This window comes from Myotis daubentonii, chromosome 1 (assembly GCF_963259705.1).
Source record: "Myotis daubentonii chromosome 1, mMyoDau2.1, whole genome shotgun sequence".
Taxonomy (NCBI): Eukaryota; Metazoa; Chordata; class Mammalia; order Chiroptera; family Vespertilionidae; genus Myotis; species Myotis daubentonii.
Window position 1 is genome coordinate 139,299,138 of NC_081840.1, and position 25,379 is coordinate 139,324,516.

General features: G+C 46.9%; 1 protein-coding gene across 1 annotated transcript in view; it reads left to right on the forward strand.

Moving 5' to 3' along the window:
* Window positions 1-16,007, forward strand: part of KIAA1217 (KIAA1217 ortholog) — a 315,079-nt gene extending 299,072 nt beyond the window's left edge. Inside the window, 8 exon segments of the mRNA XM_059660828.1 lie at window positions 2,552-2,712; window positions 3,440-3,604; window positions 6,613-6,732; window positions 10,816-10,893; window positions 11,004-12,653; window positions 13,182-13,304; window positions 13,989-14,337; window positions 14,340-16,007. Coding sequence (XP_059516811.1) covers window positions 2,552-2,712; window positions 3,440-3,604; window positions 6,613-6,732; window positions 10,816-10,893; window positions 11,004-12,653; window positions 13,182-13,304; window positions 13,989-14,337; window positions 14,340-14,485 — 2,792 coding nt within the window. The 3' untranslated portion in view covers window positions 14,486-16,007.
* The last annotated feature ends 9,372 nt before the right edge of the window (window positions 16,008-25,379 follow it).

Below are 25,379 nucleotides of genomic sequence, written 5' to 3' on the forward strand. Positions count from 1 at the left end.
ACAGACAACAGTGTGGTGATGGCCAGAGGAAAGAGGGACGGGTTGGGTGGAGGTGGGCAAAGGGGGGGGATATTGGGGACATCCGTAATAGTGCCAACAATAAAAATAAAGTGAAAAAAAGAAAAATGTTATATATTTAGAATGATAAGTAAATTATAATTGTTCCTTCTCCTGCTTGTACAATAAAAATAGTAACAATACATTTTGTTAACCTCATTTGGGATTTTTATTCTTTCAGATTTAAAAAAAGTTTGCATAAATTATATTTTTAATGACTCCCCAAAGTATCTTCGCTCAGTTAAAGTGTTCTTACTGTTGTTGTTTTCTTTTTAACACATGGCCTGGTTTCTTGTCAAAAAGAGTCCACTAATGCCCAGGCCACGAGGAGTGGGTGAGGGCATCACCCATTCTCTGTAGACTTTGATTTCTGTTATTCTCTTTTTATTTGTCAGGGATGTTATTGCTTTTATTTTTGTCTACTAATGGGGTAAAATTCTAAGCTAAGGGTTTTAAAAAATCATTTGTATTTCCTTTTGGGTGAATTGTCTGCCTACATATATAATGGGGCAGGATGGATAGCTCCCAAAAATATTAATGGAAAATTTGGGGAATGGTGGCCTCAGTCAGTGGTAAAGCAAAAGTATTCACAAAGGCAGATGTTAAAAAGCATCAAGGAAGACTTTATTCAAGACTATTGCCAAGAGGAGAGAGACTGACTCAGCTCTGAGTGCAGCAGGCGGGATTCCTGCGAAAGGCAGGCCAAGGACCTAAATATCAGGGTGGGGAGCGAAGAACTTGTCAGGTATCAGGAATGGGGGATTCTTGCTAACTGGATTCTTTGCTAAAGCTCGGCTCAGCAGATCAAGGTCAGGGCTAGTGAGAAGAGGGCCGAGAGGAGCTTGAATAAGTTGCTCAAAGAGGGAGTCTGTCATCACACCTGAGAGGAGAGAGCTGGGTCGGCCAGCCTATGCTGAGGCATGTGGCCCGGTGGCTGTGAGTTTGACATGCTTGCGAGAGGAACCCAACCTGGAGGTGACCATCCCAAGGCCAGGCTGCTGGCATAGGAACCAGCACAGCCCCGATGCTGTGGGGCCCTATAACCCAGCACCCTCGTGCATGAGACAGGAACTGTCCACCATGAATAATCACTGGCATGTCACCCTCATGATTTCCCGAGTCTGTCACAACTTTATTTTTTTTTAATATATTTTTATTGATTTCAGAGAGGAAGGGAGAGGGAGAGAGAGAGAAACATCAATGGTGAGAGAGAATCATTGATTGTCTGCCTCCTGCCCACCCCACACTGGCGATTGAGCCCACAACCTGGGCATGTGCCCTGCCGAGGAATCGAACCCTAACCTCCTGGTTCATAGGTCGATGCTCAACCACTGAGCCACCAGCCGGGCAAGTCTGTCACCACTATAAATGGGAACGTGTCAAGCATTCTAAAGAACTCTGTCTCTCTGCTCAGAAAAGACAAGCACTCAAGTCCCTAGAGCACTGATGGTGAACCTTTTGAGCTCGGCATGTCAGCATTTTGAAAATCCCTAACTTAATTCTGGTGCCATGTCACATATAGAAATTTTTTGATATTTGCAACCCTAGTAAAACAAAGATTTATATTTTTGATATTTATTTTATACATTTATATAATGCCATTTAACAAAGAAAAATCAACCAAAAAAATGAGTTTGCGTGTCACCTCTGACACACGTGTCATAGGTTCGCCATCACTGCCCTAGAGAGAGTTGGGAAAAGCCCAGCTCTAAGTGCAGACCCTGAATTTCTGCTTCTACCGCTTTAGAGAGCTGCTGGGCAGTGTTTTAAAGGGCTGAAGTGGGGAAGGTTGGGGACGGGCTTTGCAATGAGGCTGTTTTCCTGAGCGTTTTCCTGGGGAAGGCTGAGTGATGTCAATACTAACAATTCTCTCTCTCCTGCATTTGCTGTCTCTGTTCTTTAGCAGAGAGCCTTTTCCAAGCCCATAACCAGGACCAAAGCCCCCACTTTCCCCGTGATTTTGTTCTCTGTTCCCATGTGCTTCCCAGTTTCCCTCTGCCCCTTCCTTGGCCATATTCTACTCTAACACACCCCTGCCCAGTGGCTCCTCCGAAGGCTGTTTTTCACCTGGGGGTTGGGGGCTTTGGAGACCATGCAGGGCTCTGCATTTGCCTTCTGATTGCTCATCTCTCCAAGTAGATTTTTTGTTTAATAATGACAGCTAATAGTTGCATAACATTTATCATCGGCCAGTAAGCACTGTGCTTTATGCATAGTAAGTCATTTAATCCTCAGGGCACCCCAGTGGAGAGGCGCTTGTTATAATACTCATTTAACAGACGAGAAATCCAAGGCAGAGGGGTTAATTAGCTTGTGAAAGGTCTTTCCAGGATTTCAAGTCAGTTGGGCTGCAGGGTTTTTACCATTAATTTTTGCACGATGGAGAAAATAGAGAAAATTTTTCATGAGAATGTATCAAGGCTATAGGAATACACTGGACTTTTGGGCGTTATCTTGAAAAGAGATGATTTTTCAGTGGCACACTGTCTTACAGAAGACTCGCCAAGCTCCGAGCAGGACTTGGACAGGTTGGGGGGCAAGTCCCCACCCCCTCCTCCCCCGCCCCCGAGACGGAGCTACCTGCCAGGATCTGGGCTCACCACCACCAGGACTGGCGACGTGGTCTACACCAGCAGGAAGGAGAACACCACTAAGGTCAGATGGGTCAAGGCCTGGCATACTGGTCTCTGGGTTCATACGATTCCCTTAGACAAGGTCATGTCTGCTCCCATTTAGAACATAGAAAGCACTGAGGCAGAGAAGAGAAGCAGAGAATCAAATAAAACTAGATGGGCAGGAAGTACCACAGATGGAAAAACGTCAGCCAGTGTTATGGACTAGATGCAGCAACACTAGTTTTATCCTTACTTGGCTTTTAGCTGCGATGATGTGAAATGCAAATCATAAGCTACTTCCCCAGCAGGTCATCGTGAGATTGAAAATAAGGGGAGCAGAGGGAAGCAAAAGAAAGACCACCTTACAAAGATAACTGGGATGAGCTAACACGGTTGAGGGCGTCCATACACAGAGATGCTTAATGAGCTTTAGCTTGCACGGCACATGGCATGTTTTATCTTTTATGTTCAATGTAAAATTCAAGTTTCAAGGGAAGATAGTATGGGAGGACCTTTCTTACAGGCACTGAACGGTGAGGAGTTACAATTTTATTATAATTCTTCAATCCATTCACCAAAATGGTAGCTCACATGAACAAAAACCTAAACTAAATGCAAGTGGACAGAATAGCCCTTCAACTCAATTTGAAGAGCTAGGAGGTCAGTTTAGTAGGCAGTGAGGGAACACGAGGTCCTCTGTGGTCGCTCCCTCTTTTTGCCAGACCTGGGGGTTTTCAGCCAACATCTGTGCCTTGAACCTTCCATAGGCAAGCGGTGAAGATGCCGGACCAAGCCTGCAGGCTAGAGCCACAAAGTGCCCAGCAGAGGAGCCTGCTTCAGCGTGGACTCCATCCCCACCTCCGGTCACTACCTGCTCCTCAAAGGACGAGGAGGAGGAAGAAGAAGGAGACAAAATCATGGCAGAACTCCAGGTATGTGGATGCAGTGACTGACCGTGGCTCCTTGCTCTTCCCATCAGGAACTCCGCCTACATCTCTCACAGACTGCTTGGCTGGAGAAGGCTGGCTTTGGCCTTCACCGGGCTCTCAGCACACCTTTAGGATGTGTATAAGGAATGACCATTCCATGGAACAACTCAGGACGTTTACACAAAAAATCAATTGCAAGCTTTCCTAGCTCTGGCTGTTAAAATTTACTTTTCTTCCTTTCAGTGTTGATAGTCTCTGTTTCCCTTAAAAAATAATTTAAAAGGAAATCAGAAACACTGGCCATGGTTTCTCTTGATAAGAACTGCTGAACCCCTACTTCAGGCGCGGTCCTGTAACTTGGCCTTGATATTTAGAATGACTGAACTTGAGTCATGTGGCCTCCTTCACTCCATACAAGGTTCCCATTCAATGTCAGTTTCATCTTTTCAAATAGTCTCAAAAGCCAAATAGTCTTATTTATCATTTTCCTTGCCTATTTAAGAAATTGATATTTATTTTTAGATTTTTATTTGTAACTAATTACCACAGTCTCCTCTTAGGATTAAAGATGGGGTGCATGGGCTATACCCAAAACTGATCCCACATTCAAATTGTGGAAGTGAATCTGCCCTGTATTCATTCTAAGAACTTGATTAACTGAAGACATATGCATAATGCTTAGACTAAAGTCTGTTCATAGAGTATTTCATTTTGACCCATGCTTATTATAGGATTATTTTGTCCTTTAGATGGTAAGATCACAACTTTCTTGGGGCTCCAAAACATGTTACTTTTCACCAGTGTACCCATGGTTGTGCAGGCCCACAACCATGGATCTGCATCTTGCATTTGGAATAGGGAGAGCTTTCAAACCATGTCATTTCCACTGCTGCTGTCCTACTCTGCTTTCCGTGGGAATGCCTGCTAAAGAGGAGCTGCTTGGATTTTATAGGGAACACAGGGCTGCTGGTTGATGGTCACATGAACGAGCCTTTCGAGCCTCACTGAAACTCACAGACTGGACTGGGACATCCCCTCCACCCATCAGATTACGCACAGGTTTTTAGAATGGCTAGAGAATTTCATTCATAGGAATCACAGATCTATAAAGTTAGCAACTCATGAAACAGCTAGGAGCAGGGAGGCATCCATCACCCAGTTATCCAATGAGGACCCTCAGGCTGTTGACTCTGGCATGTCAAGCCTACTTGTCGCTGGGATTGGTGCATGTCCTAAGATGTGAAGGCAGATCCTGGGGCCATTCATTGTAGCATCTGGCCCCAAATTAGGGTTTGAATGGGTCATGGCCTGGTTTGATTCAAATGGTGACAGAGCACTAGGTCACTGTAAATCTGTACACGGTGAACAATTACTAATAAGCCAAGAAGTGGAGAGTGTTAGTCTTGTGAATAATCCCGCACTAGCCTCCTAAGAAAATTAATATATTTGTTCTAGCCACTTAGAGCCCATCATTGAGAATATTTCCCTCCATCGAAGACTGAGTATCTTCCTTGCTTTCTTTAACTGGAAGCTTTACAAAAGCGGTGTATCTGGCCTCTTGTTTTATTGTTGGTGGTTAGGTGCTAGTGGTGAGTATGTGCTCTAACCCTAACTTAACCAAACCCAGCCATCCTGCTGGGGTAGGGACCCAACCCGCTGCTCAGAGAGTTGGCCAGTGGCTCTGGTTGGACAGCCCTCAACCCCACGGCAGGACAAGGAGCATAACTGTGGAGCAACTTTCATGCTCCTGTCAACAGGCACCGTCAGAAACCACAGGCTCCGAAGTCCAGGGCCTCACAGCCCAACAGCGATGGCAAGTAGCCTTCATGATCGGAGCCCTGGGCAACTCCGAGCCAACAAGGAGGGGGCCGGAGCGGCGGGAGCAGGGAGTCCGCAGAGAGTGGGAAGCCGGCTGGGGAGAGTCCTGGGCATCAGCTCCGTTCTTACTTGGACCAGCGATGAGACGTTCTCTCGGGGAGGGCATGGGTTATTCTTTCTGCCTGCCGTTATTTCCAGATGACAGTACTTGACATTAAGGAAATATAAAAGAATTATTTGAGATGATTCATTTAAATAAGTAGTTTTTAATCCTGGCTGTCCGTTAGAATTACATAGGAAAAATTTTTTTAAAGTCCTACAACCCAGAGATTCAGATTTAATTTTCTCTGGGTGAGCCCTGGGTAATAGTATTTTTATAAACCAGGTGATATGTTGAAAACCTCTGATTTCAAAAAACTTGGGTTCTTGGGTTACTGTGTCTCCTGCTCTCACCATCACCCTGCCGCTCCCCGCTGCCCTGCAGACATAGCCTGTGCTTCCTCTCCTGGCTCCGTGCTCACAGGAGCTGGTGTGGCTCCAAAAACCAGGACAGTTTTCAGAAACAAGTCTAGGCCTCAGGCAGTTCCGAGGCCACTCAGAATGCCATGGTGCTGAACAGCACCACTTTCTCAGTGAGCCTCAGAACACCTCGGAGCACGGAGTCCCTGTTACTATTTCAGACAATGAATTGGCAAGCATTACCTTTATTTTAAGGCTTAAGGGTTTTTAATATCGTGTGCCCTTTTTCTATAGCTTCAATAAATAAATTGAGTCTGGTAAAAAAAATAATCAAGAAAAAAGAAAGAAAAGATGGCTTCTTGGGTGTTTTGTATTTTTTTAATTCATTTACATATTCAGTATTTTTGAAAACAAGAAGCCCTACTAAACACAAACCAAGTTCACCCTGGACAGGAAGAAAGGGTGTTCTCTGCAAGGGCTGTGTCCTTTTACCTTGCTGTGGCCCAGAAATTAGGAGGCCTTGGCCCTAGGCTCCGCCCTCTCACCAGCTCTGTGGGCCTGAGGCCAGAAGGGGAGCAGGTTTTCAAGGTGCTGCCTTCCATCTGGCCCTGGTGTGACCTGTGTGCAGGACAGGGCTGTGGTCTCCACACTCTAGCTTGATTCCCTGCCTGCCTGTCTCCTCCTTCCTCCTCGCTACACAGAATCCTGTTAACCTCAGTATTTTAATTCCGTAGGCATTCCAGAAGTGTTCCTTTATGGATGTAAATTCAAACAGTCATGCTGAGCAGTCCCGGGCTGACAGTCACGCTAAAGACACTAGGCCGGGGGCCACAGTCTCACCCAAGGAGAAGAAGGTAACGTGGCAATCACACTCTGCCACGCGGGCGGAACGCCCTTCTTTCCTTGCTGACACTAACCGCTCCTGCGCTTGTCCTTCTGTGCCCTCTCCTTTCCTCTCGCCTTTAAAAAGACAATGAACTGAAACACCGCTTTGCATTTAATTCAGAGATAACTGGCTGAGGTTTTCTGAGCAGATGCACTGTTTCTGTGCACAGCGTTCAACAGTATGTGCAGAATTGAGGCATTATCTTCACAAACTAAAGAATATACATCTTTCAAGATTGTCTAGAATGACTTTTACAGACAAAAAAAGAAAGAAACACCAACCAAGTTTGTAGCACTTTTTCTCATTTTTCACCTATCTCCTGAACCAAAGCATCGATATTAAAAATCGGTGAAAGCCGTAGATTCCAGGAAGGAAGCTCGGGGCGGAGCTGCACACCTGAGGCGTCCACAGGTGGATGCTCATGGAAACACACACATGTATCTGCACACATGTGTAAAGATGCCCAGCAGAATTCTCTTATATTACAAATTCTCAAAGTAGACCTTGCAGGATAAGAAGTTCAGTATAGTTTGAGTGCTAATACGCTTTGTGGCGTTCAAATGGCTTCGAAAGAGATGTCCAGGCTCTGGAACAAAGTTCATTCTCGTGACCTCAGTCAGTACTTTAGGGAGAGGATGTGAGCCTGAGTGTTTGAACCTCAACATTAAGCTAGACCTGGAACTTTTATGATTTTTTGGCAAGAGAGCCATCTTATTTGAATGAAGCCACTGTCTAAATGTCAGGCTAGAACAGTGGTTCTCAACCTTCCTAATGCCTCGACCCTTTAATACAGTTCCTCATGTTGTGGTGACCCCCAACCATAAAATCATTTTCGTTGCTACTTCATAACTGTAATTTTGCTACTGTTATGAATCGTAATGTAAATATCTGATATGCAGGATGTATTTTCATTGTTACAAATTGAACATAATTAAAGCACAGTGATTAATCCCAAAAACAATATGTAATTATATATGTGTTTTCCGATGGTCTTAGGCGACCCCTGTGAAAGGGTCGTTCGACCCCCAAAGGGGTCGCGACCCACAGGTTGAGAACCGCTGGTATAGAACGTTTATTATGATCAACTCAAGTCCTAACATGTCTCACCAGAATGTATATTTCAGAATTCAGAGGTTCTAGTTGCCCTTAAATGAAGTCAAACACCTCGGCTAGCGCATTGTGAGTCCAAGTGGGCACCGCAGTCCATGTGCACGTAAGCTCAGTGAGGAGCTAAAGGGTCATGAAATCGGAAGTTATTCTAATACAGCCCTTCAAGAGATGCAACCTGGTGACTGCAGCCCCCTGCCTGCTCCTCCCTGGCTCACAGCCAGCAGAGAGCCCTGTGTACAATGAGTCTGCCACAGAAAGCCAGTAACCAGGTGACATGTGATCTCCCGGTACATCACGGGAGGTTATGAGATTATTGTTGATAAATTTTTCTCATGAAGAAAACCGTCTACTAATTTGGATTGAATCCATGGCAATCATATTGGAAATATATTGTTTTTCCAGTCTCTGGAATCCCCTTATGTGGCCTTATTAAGACCAGGCCATGGAAGGCCCTAGCGCATTTGAGTTATAGGGCATATTTGGGCCAATGGGACTATTTTTGTCTAAAACACTGGAAACTGGGAACTTCTTGAAGATCCCACTGGAGAAGATTATTGTCTCATTGTAGAATTTTGCTAATTGCCTTGAAATTTGAATGAGATGTTTTGTCCAGCAATTACAAACCCATATCCCAATCATCTCTGTTATCTCAATCAGGGGTCCATCGGCTAATAATAAGCAGGTCTGTGTTGAGTGCCCAACACTGGGTTTAATCACAGGTGCTTATTCTAGATAATTGTACTGAGTAGGTTGATCTGCTCCATAATATCAGTATCAGACTTGTATTTGAGTATTATATACATTGTGGGTTTCAGACTTGTCCCCAATTGTTGTCATTAACCTCTTCCTGGGCTACTCATCTCCTTTCCTATACCTCTGAAAATATTTCTTCTGCCATCAGAAAGCATTAGCCTAGTTCTTGACTTTTATGCAGTAGTCCTATAATTCTGTCTCTAATTCTGGTTTATTGCCTGTATGTGTATTGAGCCTGCTTCACCAGTTGTCTGAACAATCCAAATCTCAGAGCCCATAAGTAGATATTAATGAGGCTTAATTATTCAGTCTTGACTATCTAAGAAATCATTGTGAGATTATCTATGACAGTTGTGACCATGCCACTCTGCATAAAGTGAATGCACTTGCTTTGATACACCCATTCTTTTTTCTAGCCCAGTGACAAAAATGGTAGGCCATGTGAAACCTCAGCTTGGCAGCTTTATGTTAGTGGCCTTCCCTTGGAGTATTCCTGCTACTCGATCGCTCTTACAATGCATGTCTCACGTGGTGGCATTCCAAATATTTCATGATGGGTATGACTGGGGTCCTGACCAATCAGAACAGAGAGCAGGTCTACCCCCAGCACCTGGGCCAGCAGAACATCAGCTGTGCAGGTGTCTTCTTTAGATCACATGGCTGTTCCTTCCCTGATTCAAGGATAAATTCTTCCGCAGGTCCTAACGTGCTAGCTCCATAGATGGAACTGAAACCTTGGGCCCAAGCCTCATTTCTTTTTCTTAAAACCTTTTACTTGTTGTATTCGTTGTTTAATCATCTAAATGTAAAATCCCACAAAAGATATTATGTCATTCGACTACAGCAGCTGAGTCATTCATTGCACTTGTTTTGGGGGCCTCCTGGGGGTGAGGGGAAGTTAAACTGGTTGTGTTGGCTGTCTAGTGCACCTCGTACCTTGTGCGATCTTTCCATGTGACTTATAGGGAGTCTGTTGTTTGTGTATTATCCCTTAACCTGTATGAACATTCTTTCCATTTTTAACCAGGGTGGTAGGACTGCTCTGGGTTGACTTTGGCGGGGGCCTGGGTTACTGTGCTTTGTTACGCTGTAACCAAACAACCTCGTTGGGATTATGTCCCATCCTACTAAACTCACCTCTTCCTCTTGGGCTTCTGCAATGAGAAGAAAGGACAGCAGTGCCCTGGAAATGACAGGGCATGGTTAGTGTGAGCGTTGTGACAGGGCCCGGGCTACTGGTACACCCATGCGGGGAAGGGCGCGCTTTCCCGGGGGAGCCCTCTGCATCCCGGGTCCTCCGTGCTGGGCTCTTCTGTTCGGAACCTCGGTGAGAGCCTCGGGGTGTCTCTTTGCTCTGCATCAGACTGTATACAGAATAAAATCTTAATCATGATGTGCCAGTCTCAATCCTAGCTTCAGATATCTGTTTTGTAAATGTTTAGATGATATTTTAGCAGCATTATCACACTGAATTTGGATTTGATCATCTTGGTGTGATTACTTTGAAGGCTATTTTGACACTTTCCTTGGCAAGTGCAAGTACAAACTGCGAGTATATTTCAATCTGTCATTTGAAAAAGAATGTTGTTTTTTTAAATCTCAAAGTCCTACACCCTACCAGTGCAGATGTCCTTGGAGGACACTTTCCATAAACAAAACTGATAGGACTGAAATAACTAGCTGGAAGGGACAGCAACAATCTGCTGGTCTAGTGCCTCAGTTTATAAGCAAGAACACTGAGGCCCAGAGGAGTGGAGGAGCTTGCGTAAAGTGACACGATGAAGTGGCAGGCAGAAGACGTTGACTCTGCCTGCTGACATAGTGTGCTTTCTGCAAGGCCACCCCATGCTGGTTTCCGCTTCTGCCAAGCTCACTGTCAGATGTTGAAAAGAGGACGTTTCCTACAGAATCAGTCTCTTTATTCTCTTCATTGCTCCCCCACCAGATTTGAATTTCTTGAGATATTTTGCTAATTGAGATTTTCATCTTATGCAAACACAGGGCATTTTTGGAAGTTGGCGAACAAAACAGCCCAAGGTAAACAGAGCTATAGGCTTTGGACCAGTGTGTAACAAATGTGGTTGGCCCGCATGTTTTGGAAATGTAATTAAAGGAACAATTTAGTTATAGTCCACTGTGGGAGGGGGTGTGGTTTTGTGGAGTAACATGTCCTACACTATCCTACCAGAATTTGGAATTTTTCCACGAAGACGTACGGAAATCTGATGTTGAATATGAAAATGGCCCCCAAATGGAATCCCGAAAGGTGAGTTCCCCATCCGTGTTCCAGCCGATACCGTGCAGATTAATTAGCCTCCTTTGCAGATCCATTTCTGGTTAACGCATGTCATTTCCCTCCTCCACTCTCCCTCGCAGGCCACCTCAGGGGCTCCTACACACAGTGACCGTCCCAGGTGGGAAAGAGGAGTGGAGAATAGTATTTCTCAAGAACATCAGAATATAAAACTCACAGCAAGAACATCAGATATTCTTGATGCCTCAAGAACATCAGAATATAAAACTGACATCTTAATGAAGGAAAATTCCATACCCAATAAGAGTTTACTTAGAGACAGTAGAAATTATTCCCAGAAAAATGTGTCTAAGGTCAATTCCAGTTTCCCTGGCACCAATTTGTTAGAAGATGAAATAAGCAAAGGGCCTAAAATCTCAGGACTGCAGGGCCCTCCATCTGACCCTGAGAACCAGAAGATGAATTATGAAAAGACAAAAGAGATGAGTCAACGAGATCAAGAAAATGCAGATAGATGTCACCTACTCTCTCCCACTAGGTCAACTGAATTGAGTATTTGTGATGTCAAAACTCAAGATCAAGAGGTTCCTGCAACAGAGTTTGGCCAAGTTGTGCTAAGACCCAAGGGGCCTTGGCATGCTAATAATGGGAGGCCTAATGAGGACAGAGAATCAACCCCAAGTTCTCCCACTGAGGAAAGTGCACCCACAGACAACATCGCCTTCATGATTACCAGAACTGCGGTCCAGGTTCTCTCCAGCGGGGAGGTCCGCGAGATAGTGAGCAAGAAGGGAGAAGATGTACAGACTGTGAATATTGATGCCAAAAAAGAGATGACTTCCCAACAAGAAGGGACTGAAAATGAAGAGCCAGTCGTGTGCCTAGACAAGAAGCCAGTCATCATCATTTTTGACGAACCCATGGACATCCGATCTGCATATAAGAGACTTTCAACCATATTTGAGGAGTGCGATGAGGAATTAGAGAGAATGATGACAGAGGAAAAGATAGAAGAGGAGGAAGAGGAGGAAAATGGAGACACTGTGGTCCAGAATAACACTTCCCCAAAGTTCCAGAAGGTTGTGTCAGGCCCCAGCTCAGGACTGCAGGCTGAGAGCCGATTGCAGCCACACTCCCTCTCAGGAGACACCGGAGTGTCGGGAGGACAGGGAATGAATAAGGCTGAGCTGCCCACGAGCGGCCGAGCAGATTCTCCAAGTTCAGAAAGCAAGTGTGATGCGGCATATGACCAGTTGGAAAGCCCCAAGAAAAAGTTCAAGTTCAAATTCCCTAAAAAGCAACTCGCCGCTCTCACTCAGGCAATTCGCACAGGAACCAAGACGGGGAAGAAGACCTTGCAGGTGGTGGTCTACGAAGAGGAGGAAGAGGACGGCGCTTTGAAGCAGCACAAAGAAGCCAAGCGATTCGAGATCACTCAGTCTTCCCCACCCGAAGACACCCCCCAAAACAGGCTCAGGAGACAGGGGCGGCCCTGTCTGGAGAACACATCTTCCATTTCCAGAACTGATGAGATTAGAAATAACACCTACAGAACACTGGACAGCCTGGAGCAGACCATCAAACAGCTGGAAAACACCATCAGCGAAATGAGTCCAAAAGCCCTCGTTGATACCTCATGTTCTCCCAACAGAGATTCTGTTGCAAGCTCGTCCCACACAGCCCGGGAGGCCTCTCCCCGAGCCTTGCTAGTTCTGGAAGAAGCTCCCACTGCCCTAGAGCCCCCCTCATCAATACCTTCAGCTTCACGTAAGGTATCTTGGTCTGATGGAAAATGAAAAGACCCAGCTGCTTTCCTAAATCTGCCATAATCACCACTAGCAAAAGGTGTCTTGTGATTGACTTGCTTCCTTTCAGGTGGCTCATTTATTATGTTTTATTTATTTATTTTGTCTGTTCGCCTTGATACTTTTCTCTCACACTTTCTCCCCCCCCTTCAAAACAACAACAACTGGGTGTCTAACAGCTAATTGACTCTGGTTTTACCTCTGTTGCTGATTGGTGTTGGGTAAGCGCAAGGATGCGGGGTCATCCATTTGCCGTTAAAATGATTGCTCTGATACTCACATTAAAATCCGTTTGATCAGTAGTGGAGCAGTTTATTCTGTTTGATTCTTGGAATTAACCCAGTGGTGTCTTCTGATGTCCGCCTCCCAGATCTGTTCTGCATGTAGGGCTGTGGCTTCTCACATTGAGCTTCTCGGCACACCGTGGGCCGGCCTCGGCGATAATCCGCTCACGTGCTTCCCTTGTCTTCCCCCTCTCGCTGCTCTTCCCCACAGGCCCCGGCGGGGACCCCACAGACCAGCAGGATGCCAGTCCCCATGAGCTCCAAGAGTAGACCCGGAAGCCTGGACAAGCCCGGCAAGCAGACCAAACTGCAGGATCCCCGCCAGTATCGCCAGGTAGTTTTACCTTAAAACCAGTTTTGGATGGACACGCTTACAGTGGTGAAGCAAGTCGCTGACTTAGTTTATACCAATCATTGTGTTTTCTTTGTAAGCTATGGTTTTGTAGACTTCCTGGATCTGGGGCATGAAGAAAGACTAAAAACCTTTGTTTGTTGAACTTTTCTCCACGCTTTTGCATGCCTGCAATAAAACATCGTTTACTTTGTGAGTCCCAAGTTTAGCCATTAACACAGCTGCCACACTGGTTGGCTTTTCTTTGGTGAATGTAGTGGTTCCTCGGAACGCCCTGAGAAACCGAGTCAGACAAACCTGTCGTTGAACTGTCCCGAAAGTCGCCCCCACTAACGTCTATGTTGATTGCACTGCATTTGAGGCACATTAACACTCCACGTCCCACCCTCACCCCTTAATAACCCTGACGCATGGCTGACCCAGCCCCAGACCCCAGACATGGTCTCCTTTCTTCCTTTGTGCATCCTCTGCTCTGTATACACTTTGGGGTTTTCTCCCAGGTCCAGTACAGCACAATGAGACTTAGCTCAGGCCTCGAACTGGTTTGGTTGGGTTGGATGCCTTTTATTTAATTATTCTCAGAAGGGCTGTGTTGCCAGACCCTGTGCAACGATCGATCGTGTTACCAACTTTCTGACAAACTGTCTCCGCCGTCTTTATTTGCAGGCTAATGGAAGTGCTAAGAAAGCTGGTGGGGACTGTAAGCCTGCTTTCCCCTCCTTACCTGCTTCTAAGATTCCAGCCCTTTCTCCCAGCTCTGGGAAAAGCGGCGCTCTGCCCTCTTCTAGCGGTGACAGCTCTAACTTCCCTAACCCAGCTGCTTCCAAACCACCGGTTACTTCTAACCCTCTCAGCCCCCAAACAGGACGATCTGCCTCCTCGGCCTCCCTCATCCCCTCTGTCTCTAATGGCTCCTTAAAGTTTCAGAGCCCCACTCACACAGGTAAAGGTCACCATCTTTCATTCTCACTGCAGACTCCCAATGGCCGAGCAGCCCCTCCCTCCTGCTCCCCCTCCCCCCCCCTCCCCCCGCCTCCCCCACTTCACTGAACCAAGGTGCCAGGAGCGTCAGGACCATCCATACTCCCAGCCTCACCAGCTACAAGGCACAGAATGGAAGTTCCAGCAAAGCCACCCCATCCACAGCCAAGGAAACCTCTTAAAGGCCACACCCTATCAGGCACAAGTTGGAGTTACATTTAAAAATTTAGAAAAAAATTGTAACAGTCTTTTAACAACTGTTTTCGCAAGAGAATGTAACATATTGCTGTACTGTTTGAGGCTTAATGCTAAGTATGTGCTAAATACTGGATGAATAGATTTCAGTAAAGCTTGTTTGGTTTGGTTTTATTTTTTAGTTGTTGTATTGTAATTCCATAGTGTTAACTGTCTGTATTCAACACCTGTTAAATGAAGCAAGCATGGGTTACAGAGAGTATGGTGAGAGAGAAGGGTATGTGTGTGAGGCAGGAAAAAACGTATTGAGCATGTAAAACATGTATGATTTCAGAATTTTAGTATGTTTTGTATAAAAATATTTTTCATTACAGAGACTAGAAGTGAACAGAGAAATACGCAAGTGCGACTATACAAATTGTAAAAGAGATACTATAATATTTCCTTTTATTTTAGTGTTATTTAGCTTTATTACAGATTTCTATTTTTGTCAAAACTTCATGGTTCCTTTCAAGATCTTTTTTGCCAAAACATTTTGATACTATAGCATTGTACATTTGAAAGTAGTGTCTAGACAACAGGCCAACCCAGGGTCATATGTAGAAAGCAATTTATCAAACCAATTGCACTGCCATGAAAATTATGTATAATAATTTGCCAGCCCAAGCGAGCTAGTTTTCTTTGCATTTCTTTCTTTCTTCTTCTTCTTCTTCTTCTTTTTTTTTTTTTTTTAACATATTGGGATTCTCTAGTTGTTTTCTTTGCAGTATCTAACCCCTTCCTTTGTTTTCTGAGACCTGGCAACCCACACTATTACAGTACATTGTGGATTTTAAAGTGTACACTTCTGTACTGTTCTGTAAACTGAAAAACTTTTGTAAATATATAAATAGACATAAAAACACTATATGTGACAGCACATAGAGTAGTTTTCCCACACCAAAGTTAATTTTTATGCATGCTTTACAAATATATATTGGGATGGGCAGAAATGGGACTCTCCATACATTTTTAAAAAGTAACAAGTTTGCACAGCTAGAGTGTTTTTGTAAATAACTGTATTTGTATAACACAGTCATGTAATATACAGAACTATAAGCAGAGACATTGCAAAACTAATAAAGGGCTGCATGCTTATTATTTTTTGTACCTTGTTACTATAGCTGCGTCCTAGGCAAAGAATGAAACGGAACTGTTACCAAGGGAAATGGTTTGGGCTTTGAGGGCATTATCAGTGACATGTAAGCAGCCTCAAACTTGTGTTCTGAAAGCTCTATTTCTCTGAAAACTCTGAGGTGACTCATGATGAGGTCTCATGAATTCACTGCGAGTGTGGTGCCTTCCGACATGACCTGCTGACTCTCGTCTCGGAGGCTCACCGAGGTTCGGCTCACAGAAAGCAAACCTGGGCGCAGTCTCCACCTTCATTTCCAGAGAGGTTCTTCCGACCGGCTTTTTCCTGTTTGAATTCCAGGAGAAGGAAACTGAAATAAAAGGTCCTTATCACTAGGATGTGTTTTGTTTTGTTTTGTTTGTTTGAGTTCTTAATTTTAAACAGATATTATTGGTCCAAAGGGAAATATAACTAACATTACACGTAGTTTTCCTTTAAAAAATAGGGATAAAGGTTCGTGAAAATAATGCCCAGATTACTAATGGACTGACACACTGATAAACTTTTGTAAATCTATAAATAGACACAATACATAAACAGACTGTTCTTGTTAGAACAGTCTCAGGAACCTGCTTATCATTACTTGTTGCCTCCAAAATGTTTAACTTGGTGGTTTCATGTAAAGTGCAATATTTCTTATTACTTTAGCACCCGGTGGTAGTGTTTACAACCTCCGGGCTGCTGAGCTGGCATGCCTTCACCAGAAATATTTTACCCTGTCTCTACTCATTATAGTAACTATAATCACATGTTTGACGTATGTAACACTCAGGAAAGTTGCCTTAAACCTTTGAGGTATCAGAGGTTCCAACATTTCAGTTGCCTCCTGGAACCGACTCAGCAGCTGCAATATGCTAAAGTAGATGTAACAGCTGCTGCACGCCCATGCATTTGCTCCTGTGTGTGAGCAGCTGAGACTCTGGGTCAGCAGCTAAAGAACAGATTGTGGCTCATGCTTTCAATGCAACTTCAGACCTCCCAGAGCTCTGGCAGGATATACATGTGAGGACCAGTTTCAGCCCCTGTAATGAAGGAACAGACAGTTCGTTGGGGGAGGGGGGGAGGGGAGACTCAACGTGGCCCCTGGCTGAGACCCAGCGAGGCGCTGCCTGCCTCCTCAGGAAGTTGGAGGGGAAACCATCATCATTGGAGGAGCTAGACCCGGTGTGCACAGCTGCCTGCCACACTTAAAAAGGCACCTCGGTTCCTTTAACAGCTCAGGTGGGTGATGTTAGATAGGCGGCGGCTGGATTTTAGGTTTTTGTTAAAATACTATTAGTAGCGTCTCTCTACATTATCTTTTAAGTTCATCATTCAACTAACAAATTATTATATCGGAAAAAGGTTCTTAGGAATAAACCACGGAGGCTTCTCCGATCCATTCTACAGTCCGTAATCGGGGCCACCGGCTGGTGCTGCAGCCTTGGGCATGTCTTGGTTTTCTCATCAGTAACGGAGAATAGTAAAGGAACCTAGGACTGACGAGAGGATTAAATGAGAAGCACAGAAAATTCCTAAGACGGAGCCTGGCACATGCCACACACTCGGTAAGGGTTGGTCAGGATTGTGGTCGCCTTCATCACTTCTGCAAGGATGGCCCCTCAGAGGCTCCCGTGGGGAGGGGGTGGCACCAACAGGCCTGCGGAGGAGTCAGACACCGAGATGTTTCATGCTGGCGCTGGGCTCTTGCAGGTGCAACACAGAACGGTCAATAGTGCTGCCTCACGGAGGAGGCCGCTCTCCTTTTAATGCTGCTTGTGGCTGGAATTCTTTCCAAAGTAAAACAAAGACTTACATGGATTTGGGGCAGAGCCACGGCCCTAGAACCACAGCCACAGAAGAGAGAGGTGGGGTTTTCAGGCTTGGGAGAAAGGTGCACCCCAATCACCCCACCCCAGAGCCTGCTGGCGGTGAGGGGTGGAGCTGGTGCCCATCCCTGAGCCAGTACCAGGGCAAGACCTGTGACCAAAAGGAGATACTCCACTGGGCACTGAGAGCAGGTCTGACCACTCCCCTCGCCCCCCAGCCAGATTCAGGACAAATCAGGTGCTTCCCCCTGCCTGCCCTGCAGCGGGGACTAGCTTCCTCCCCTCCCCATGGCCCTGTCAACGCACAGGCTTTGGAGAACAATCAGGAGTTTTTTGGAGGCAGTAGAGGGATGAAGGCTGCAGTAGAGGGATGAAGGCTGCTTCTACCGAATATGCAACGGGTAATCTTGCAAAAGTAACCGGGTGACCTTGTCCAGGAAAATGCACCACGGGTCACAGGCCACCGCACACACTCTGATCTACTCTCCTGAGGAGATCATGTCCAAAGGAGACAAGGTGATTACAAGAGCACTTTTGAGGAGAGAACCCCAGACCTGTGAGGGCTCCTGCCTTCCAGCTCCACAGCCACCGTAAAAGCCAAGACTCACCCTGATGACCTGGAGGCAAGAGGTTCAACCAGTGGGCTCCCACCACACCCTCCAATGGCTCCCTCTAGTGGTACCCATGCCCCACATTGCTACACAGACTGCACATTTTTCAGTCTCTGTCTTTGGCTTTCTTGAAAGATTCCATATTAAACAAATGAGATGAAGTCTCTTTCCTACTGATGAAGTAGGGACCAAGCTTGCACCTAACTATCAGCATCCCTCTGCAGGGGTCGGGGCACAGAGGGCCCCTAACACAGTCCGGCGCTCTGTCGGGGGAGGCAGTATTAGATTAGACCTAAGGTTACAGACGGATCAGAGATCTAAGGTTTCTCAGGAAGGAGACTTCACCTTTGGCCTGTTCTGTCTCCTTTCCTGGGTCGTTCCCCCGTGCTGGTTTTGTGCTCACTGGCCCGCACGCACCCAGGCCTGAGTCCGCCTCAGTGCCTCTGCCCCCCCATCCCTGGCACGGAGCCTGCCCTTCCTGAAGCAGAGGGTCTCCATCTCCTGAGCCATGAGAAGCGCTTCTTGCCCTGACATCTGCTCTGAGAAACCCAGCCAGGAGGTTGTATTTTACAAGAAAGAGTTCACTCGCCTAGAAATGAAGTCAGGGAAGGAAACTTGCAGGATAAATAGACCATTGTGCGGTGATTGCAATCAACGTTCTTTATTTCCACCAGTGGGCAGTCACAGTGGAGGGACCTGGCCAGGCCTGCACAAGTTACATGACCTGGACACAGATTTGCCTTTTAATGAGTGACCCCAGAGAAAGGGCCCATGACTGCCCTTTCCCCTCCTGTCCCTTCTGTGTAAAATTCCTCAAAGGAGGCGCTCCCAGGGGAAAGCAGGCATTGCTGCCCTATGGGACCTGCTGCTCCCTGCCCTTAGACTTAGCCCAAACCCCCTGCCCCATCGCTCCCTTCATCCCAACCACCTCTATCCCTCAGACAAGCCCGAGCCCCAGGGGTTCCCTCTGCCTGGAATGTTCTCCCCAGGAAGCCTGGGTCAGGGCCCCTGCTCTAGCACCTCTCGGTCATAGCGCCGAGGGGAGGCTGAAGTATGCAATAAGTACAGGGATTCATACCTATACGCACTCCCAAAGGGGCCATGGCAGGCCCGCTACAAACCATGAAGGGCCACGCTCTTCTGCGGAGGGGACCTGGGGGCCTCACACTGTTCCTAGGACTTAGCCAGGCTGAGGTTAGGTAGGCTCCCGGAAGATTCCGCAGGGTTTTAGGAACGAGTGTTCACTTGCTGCCACTTGGTGGTCATTTCTGGAACTTCCTCTAGGAGACTATTGGAAGCCCTGCTCTTCACTAAATCTCTCAACTTCATTTCCGTTTTGCCACAGCTGTGAAGTGCGCAGCCCGCCGGCAGGGTGCACCTGGGCCCTGGATGAAAGTGTGAGGCAGGTGGCATTTTTCCTCATCGCAAGGCCTCCTTCAGAATCACTACCTCCCATCATTCCTATCTTGGGGGGAAGTGATGGTAAACTAAGGCACTAAAAAATTAATGTTCCTGCCCTCGCCGGTTTGGCTCAGTGGATAGAGCGTCAGCCTATGGACTGAAGGGTTTCAGGTTCAATTCCGGTCAAGGGCACATGCCCGGGTTGCAGGCTCAATCCCCAGTGTGGGGCGTGCAAGAGGCAGCAGATCAAAATTCTCTCTCATCATTGATGTTTCTATCTCTCTCCCTTCCTCTCTGAAATCAACTTTAAAAAAATTAGGGATATGGGAAGAAAATAGCATTTAATCAAATAGCCATGCACCCAGTGGTGGAATTCTAAATGCCAGAGGGGCAGAACTGAATGTTGCTGTCCACGCTCTCCCCCTCCCCCATTCATATAATGACGCCCTAATCCCCATGTGATGGTGTTTGGAGGTGGGGTCTGAAGGTTAGATGAGGTAGTGACAATGAGGCCCTCATGGTGGGAGGGATGCCCTCATAAGAGGAGATACCTGAGAAGGTGGCACCTGCAGGCCAGAACCCAGCCAGGCTTGCACCCGGCTCTCAGACTTCCAGCCTCAGAACTGTGCGAGAAAAATGTCTGTCGTTTCAGCCACCCAGTCTGTGGCATCTGTAAGGGCAGCCCCAGCTGACTAAGAGAAGGAAGGTAGAGTTCCCTGGGCAGTAAATCCCATAGGCAGGAATGCGAGTCTGTGCAGGCAGCCCCTCTCCTGCTCTGGTCACCATGAATGTGCTGTTATTTCTACTTGTGGAATTTCTGGGGGATGTATTGCATCTACTGCAGAGATGACGGGGCTAGAAGCTAGAAGCACAAGGGTACAGAACGAAGCCAAAGGCCCCTGCCCTGTCCTTGTGCAATTGATATTTTGGATCCAACAATGAATTTTTATGTATCCCAGTTACATGTTCACCTGTTAGATTCCACAGATCATTCCAGGTGCATTTAAATACAATCCAACCCCTTACGAGGGGCCCTGCCAACACCTCCAACTGGACCTCAGCCTGCAGACACTTTTTGCCCGAGGAGTGAACGCAGAGACATTACCTCAGCTGTGGGTAACTCTCATTGTCCCCCCAAGCCACACTTGAATGGTGGGGGAGGTCTGTGGCGAAGGGTCGAATGCTGCCAAAGAAGGTGAGAGTCAGTCTGGGCATCTTTTCGAGGTGCTGCTGTCTACTCCGCATCAAGCACCCGGCTGTGAGCGCTGCGAGGGAGGCCAGGTGGCCTGGCTCCTGATGAACTGCATCCCTTCTCTCCATCCCCTGTCACAGCTGATCCCTCCATCGCCTGCGACCGGTAACTCCCAGCAGTTCTCACCCTCGGGCCGTTGTGCCCCCAGCAGACACTCAGCAATGTCTGGAGATATTGGGGTGGTCACACTAGGAGCTGTGGGTGTGCTGGCAGCCAGGGAGCAGAGGCCAGGTGCTGCCAGCCACCTCCTTGCACAGGACAGACCCACAACCAAGACCGACCCGGCCCACATGTCAGCAGGGCCGAGCAGCCCTGCGGGTTGTATCACATTTTGTACCAAAAGCTATTCCCTTTGGAGGGAACCCCAGCACGGCAGGTGGCTGTGACCTGGGGTGGCGTTCAGGGGCACAGGGGAAAGGTGCCCAGCCCCCACGTGCACCAGGCCACCTCCACTCACTCCTGAACTCCCGCTCCCTCCTTTTACAATGTAGCTTTTTCAAACTTTTGCCCTTTCATGTTTATTTTTTTAAAATATATTTGTATTGATTTCAGAGAGGAAAGGATAGGATAGGGTGAGAGAGAAACTCAATGATGAGAATCATCAAACAGCTGCCTCCTGCACGCCCCCTACTGGAGATTGAGCCTGAAACCCAGGCATGTGCCCTGACTGGGAATGGAACCCCGTGACCTCCTGGTTCATGGGTTAACACTCAACCACTGAGCCACACAGGCCAACTTATTTTAGCACCAGTTCCCCTGTTATCAATAGGGTTTAGGCAGCTGTTCTCAACCTGTAGGTCGCGACCCCTTTGGGGGTCGAACGACCCTTTCACAGGGGTCGCCTAAGACCATCGGAAAACACATGTATAATTACATATTGTTTTTGTGATTAATCACTATGCTTTAATTATGTTCAATTTGTAACCATGAAATCGGGGGTCACCACAACATGAGGAACTGTATTAAAGGGTCGCGGCATTAGGAAGGTTGAGAACCACTGGTTAGAGGGAGAGAAAAGGCCACGTAAATTCCCTCGGGTATCACAGGGTCCCAGTCACATCGCACGGCCACGCAGAATGGGGACAGCGAGGCAAGCCCATGTTCTCACGTGTGACCACCCACCAGAGTGGGCTGTGAAGCTGGGAAATGAGGCCCGGCAGGTGCGTGCTGGGAAAGCTCGCTAAGGAATTCTGGGTTCAGCCAAGTAGCAAGGGCTGAGGTAACAAGGGCAGCTCTACCTCGAAGGTCCACCAGGTGGCTCCACAGCCCTCGGCCAGGCTCTCAGCAGCCGCCTCCTTCACCAACTCAGGGTGTTCTGTGACCTGCTCTGAGTGTGCATGGCCGGGGCTTGGCGGGTGACCTGAGAACATCCCGTAGCAGCAGGGCACTAAATGATGAAAAGCTGCCGCCTCCTAGTTGGCCTGGAGCTGCAGTGCGGGGAGCCCAGGGTGGGGAGGGAGGAACGAAGCAGATGTGCCCAGAGAAGCCCAGAAGTCAGGTTAGGGAAGCCCTGGGAGAAGAGGGGACATAGGAGGGTCCGCCTCCACCCCTGGCTGCTTTCCAGGCCCAGTGCCAGCTCTGAGGCACCATCAGCATTTTTCTCGAGAGAAAGAGGGGGTTCTTGCTTCTGCATAGAACATGCTACACCCGGGCACGCTCTAAGGGCGTGTACATAGGAAGCCCTGTCTGATGTGTCCACTTTGAAAAAACTCACACGTGTGAGCTGCATGCAGGGTTTCCAGAGACCCTGTTCCCTGAAAAGTGAGGGGGTCAGCCTGGGGTGGCCTGCACTCTTGAACCCCTTCACCCTACAAGAATAGGGCCTCTCAATGCTGTAGGAACCCCAAGACAGAAACTGTGCTCTGGGGGGAGGGGCGGCTCAAAACACCTCAGAGAGGAGCTGTCATTTGAGCCTTCATGGCGTTTAAGATTTGATGGGTGAGCAGGAGGTAATAAGGCAACGAAGTGGATAAAGGATCCAATGCAAACAATGCTGCGTGTGTGGCTGCCTTTTAAATATATTTGTATTAATTTTTAAATATATTTGTATATTTTTAAAAATATAATGGTATTCATAGTGTGACCACCCCAAATGTCTCAAGCCGTGGCCATCTTGGGAGCTGACCCTGAGAGGACTGGTGTGGGAGCAGGAGGAGCAGCCTGTGAGGGGCAGGGGTGACGGCTCCTGAAGTCTGTGCTCTGGATTTTAGTTAGTGATTCGTCCACCGCAACCACCCCTAGTTATTCTGGCTCTCAGCCCAGGAGGAGGCCACGCCCCCCGGTAATGCCCTGGTGGGCTGAGAGCGTGGCCCCCACTGCTGACCTGCTTCCAGGGCACAAAGCCTGCCGTGCCACCACATCTGTTGTGTGCCTCGTTATCGGGCAATGGTGTAAGGTTCCAGGAAAACTCAACTCTTGTCCTCAAAGAACTCAGAATCCAGCAGGAAAGCAGGACAGCAATGAGCCACAAACCACCGCGGGCTGGGCAGGTGGGAGCAGGCGCAGATGGCCCTCACTCACAGCCAGGGGACGAAAAGTGAAGGTCCAGGCAGAAAAGCAAGGTATCTGGCTAGGCCTGCGCCTTCGGGGAGGAGCATAGTGATGTCATAAAGCAGGTTGGAACCAAAACAAGAAGGGCCTTGCATACTAAGCACAAAGTTCATAATGTTTTTGTACGCAAAAGGAAAAGTATTCGATTTAAGGAGAAAAATGACACAATTTGAATCATGAAAACCATTTTGGAGGGGGGTGGGAAATGAGGAAGGAGAAGGAGAGGGTCTGAGTTGCGAGGGCTCATGACAGACAGATTGCGGAGGCTGACAAGTCACTCCATCTGGTGCCCAATTGGATGTTTGGGGCTGTGTGTTTCCACTTGGCTCAGAGCCTCACTTCTCCTGCTCCCTTTTCCCACTTCTGCCTTCTGCAAAATTAAATGATCCTGCTTGCCCATGGAGGACACCGAGAAGAGGAAAATCTCCAGTTCCATCAACGTTCACCACTGTGTGTGCAGCCACACAGAGTCCTCATGGTGCTGCCATAGCAATGCCAGACGCTCCTGGCATGATGGTGGCACTGAGGAAAATTGAAAATATATATTTTTTAACTTTTAGTTTTAGTTTAGTTTAGCTTTGATTTTTAATCCTCACCCAAGGACATGTTTTTATTGATTTTAGAGAGAGAGGAAGTGAGAGGGAGAGAGAAAAAAACATCGATATGAGAAACATCGATTGGTTGCCTCCCATACCCACCAAAACCGGGGATTGAACCTGCATCGAACCTGTAACCTGGGTATGTGCCCTGCAACAGATGATGCAACCCTTCAGTGTATAGGATGACACTCTAACTAACTGAGCCACACGGGCCTGGGCAAAACTTTTAGGGTTTTTTTTGTTTGTTTTTTAATTATTATTATTTTTTATTGATTAAGTTATTACATATGTGTCCTTATCCCCACATCCCCCCCCATGCCCCCCACTCATTCCCTCACCCCCCCTGTTGTCTGTGTCCATTGGTTAGGCCTATATGCTTGCATATAAGTCCTTTGCTTGATCTCTCCCCCTTACCCCCGCCCTCCCCTACCTTCCCTCTGATGTTTGATGGTCTGATTGATGCTTCTCTGTCTCTGGATCTGTTTTTGTTCATCAGTTTATGTTGTTCATTATATTCCACAAAAGAGTAAGATCATATGATATTTATCTTTCTCTGACTGGCTTATTTCACTTAGCATAATGCTGTTGCAAATGGTAAGAACTCCTTTTTTATCACCATGTAGTATTCCATTGTGTAGATATACCACAGTTTTTTAATCCACTCATCTGCTGATGGGCACTTAGACTGTTTCCAAATCTTAGCTATGGTGAATTGTGCTGCTATGAACATAGGGGTGCATATATCTTTTCTAATTGTTGTTTCTAGTTTCTTGGAATATATTCCTAAAAGTGGGATCACTGGGTCAAATGGGAATTCCATTTTTAGTTTTTTGAGGAAACTCCATACTGTTCTCCACAGAGGCTGCACCAGTCTGCATTCCCACCAGCAATGCATGAGGGTTCCTTTTTCTCCACATCCTCTCCAGCACTTGTCGTTTGTTGATTTGTTGATGATAGCCATTCTGACAGGTGTGAGATGGTACCTCATTGTTGTTTTGATTTGCATCTCTCGGATGATTAGTGATTTTGAGCATGTTTTCATATGTCTTTTGGGCTTTCTTCTGTCTTTCAAAAAGTATTTAGGTTCGTTGCCCATTTTTTGATTGGATTGTTTATCTTCCTTTTGTTAAGTTGTATGAGATTCCCTGTAAATGTTGAGATTAAATCCTTATCGGTGATATCATTGGCAAGTATGTTCTCCCATGCAGTGGGCTTTCTTGTTGTTTTTTTGATGGTTTCCTTTGCTGTGTAAAAAACTTTTAGTTTTTTAATTGGAGATCAGGGTTTTGAAAAATTAGCTTGATTACTGTCTCAAGTTCAGTTACTCCAAAGCCAAAAGAGCACAAACCTCCCAGCCAAAGCCTTGACATTCCCAGCTTTCTGGTGCAGCCTCACCCTTTACCATCCTGGGCACTAGCGACCACCCCCCCTCTCCCACAGGCTTGGTCAGGGCCAGAACTGTCCTGTCTTACTTGCTTCCAAAGGA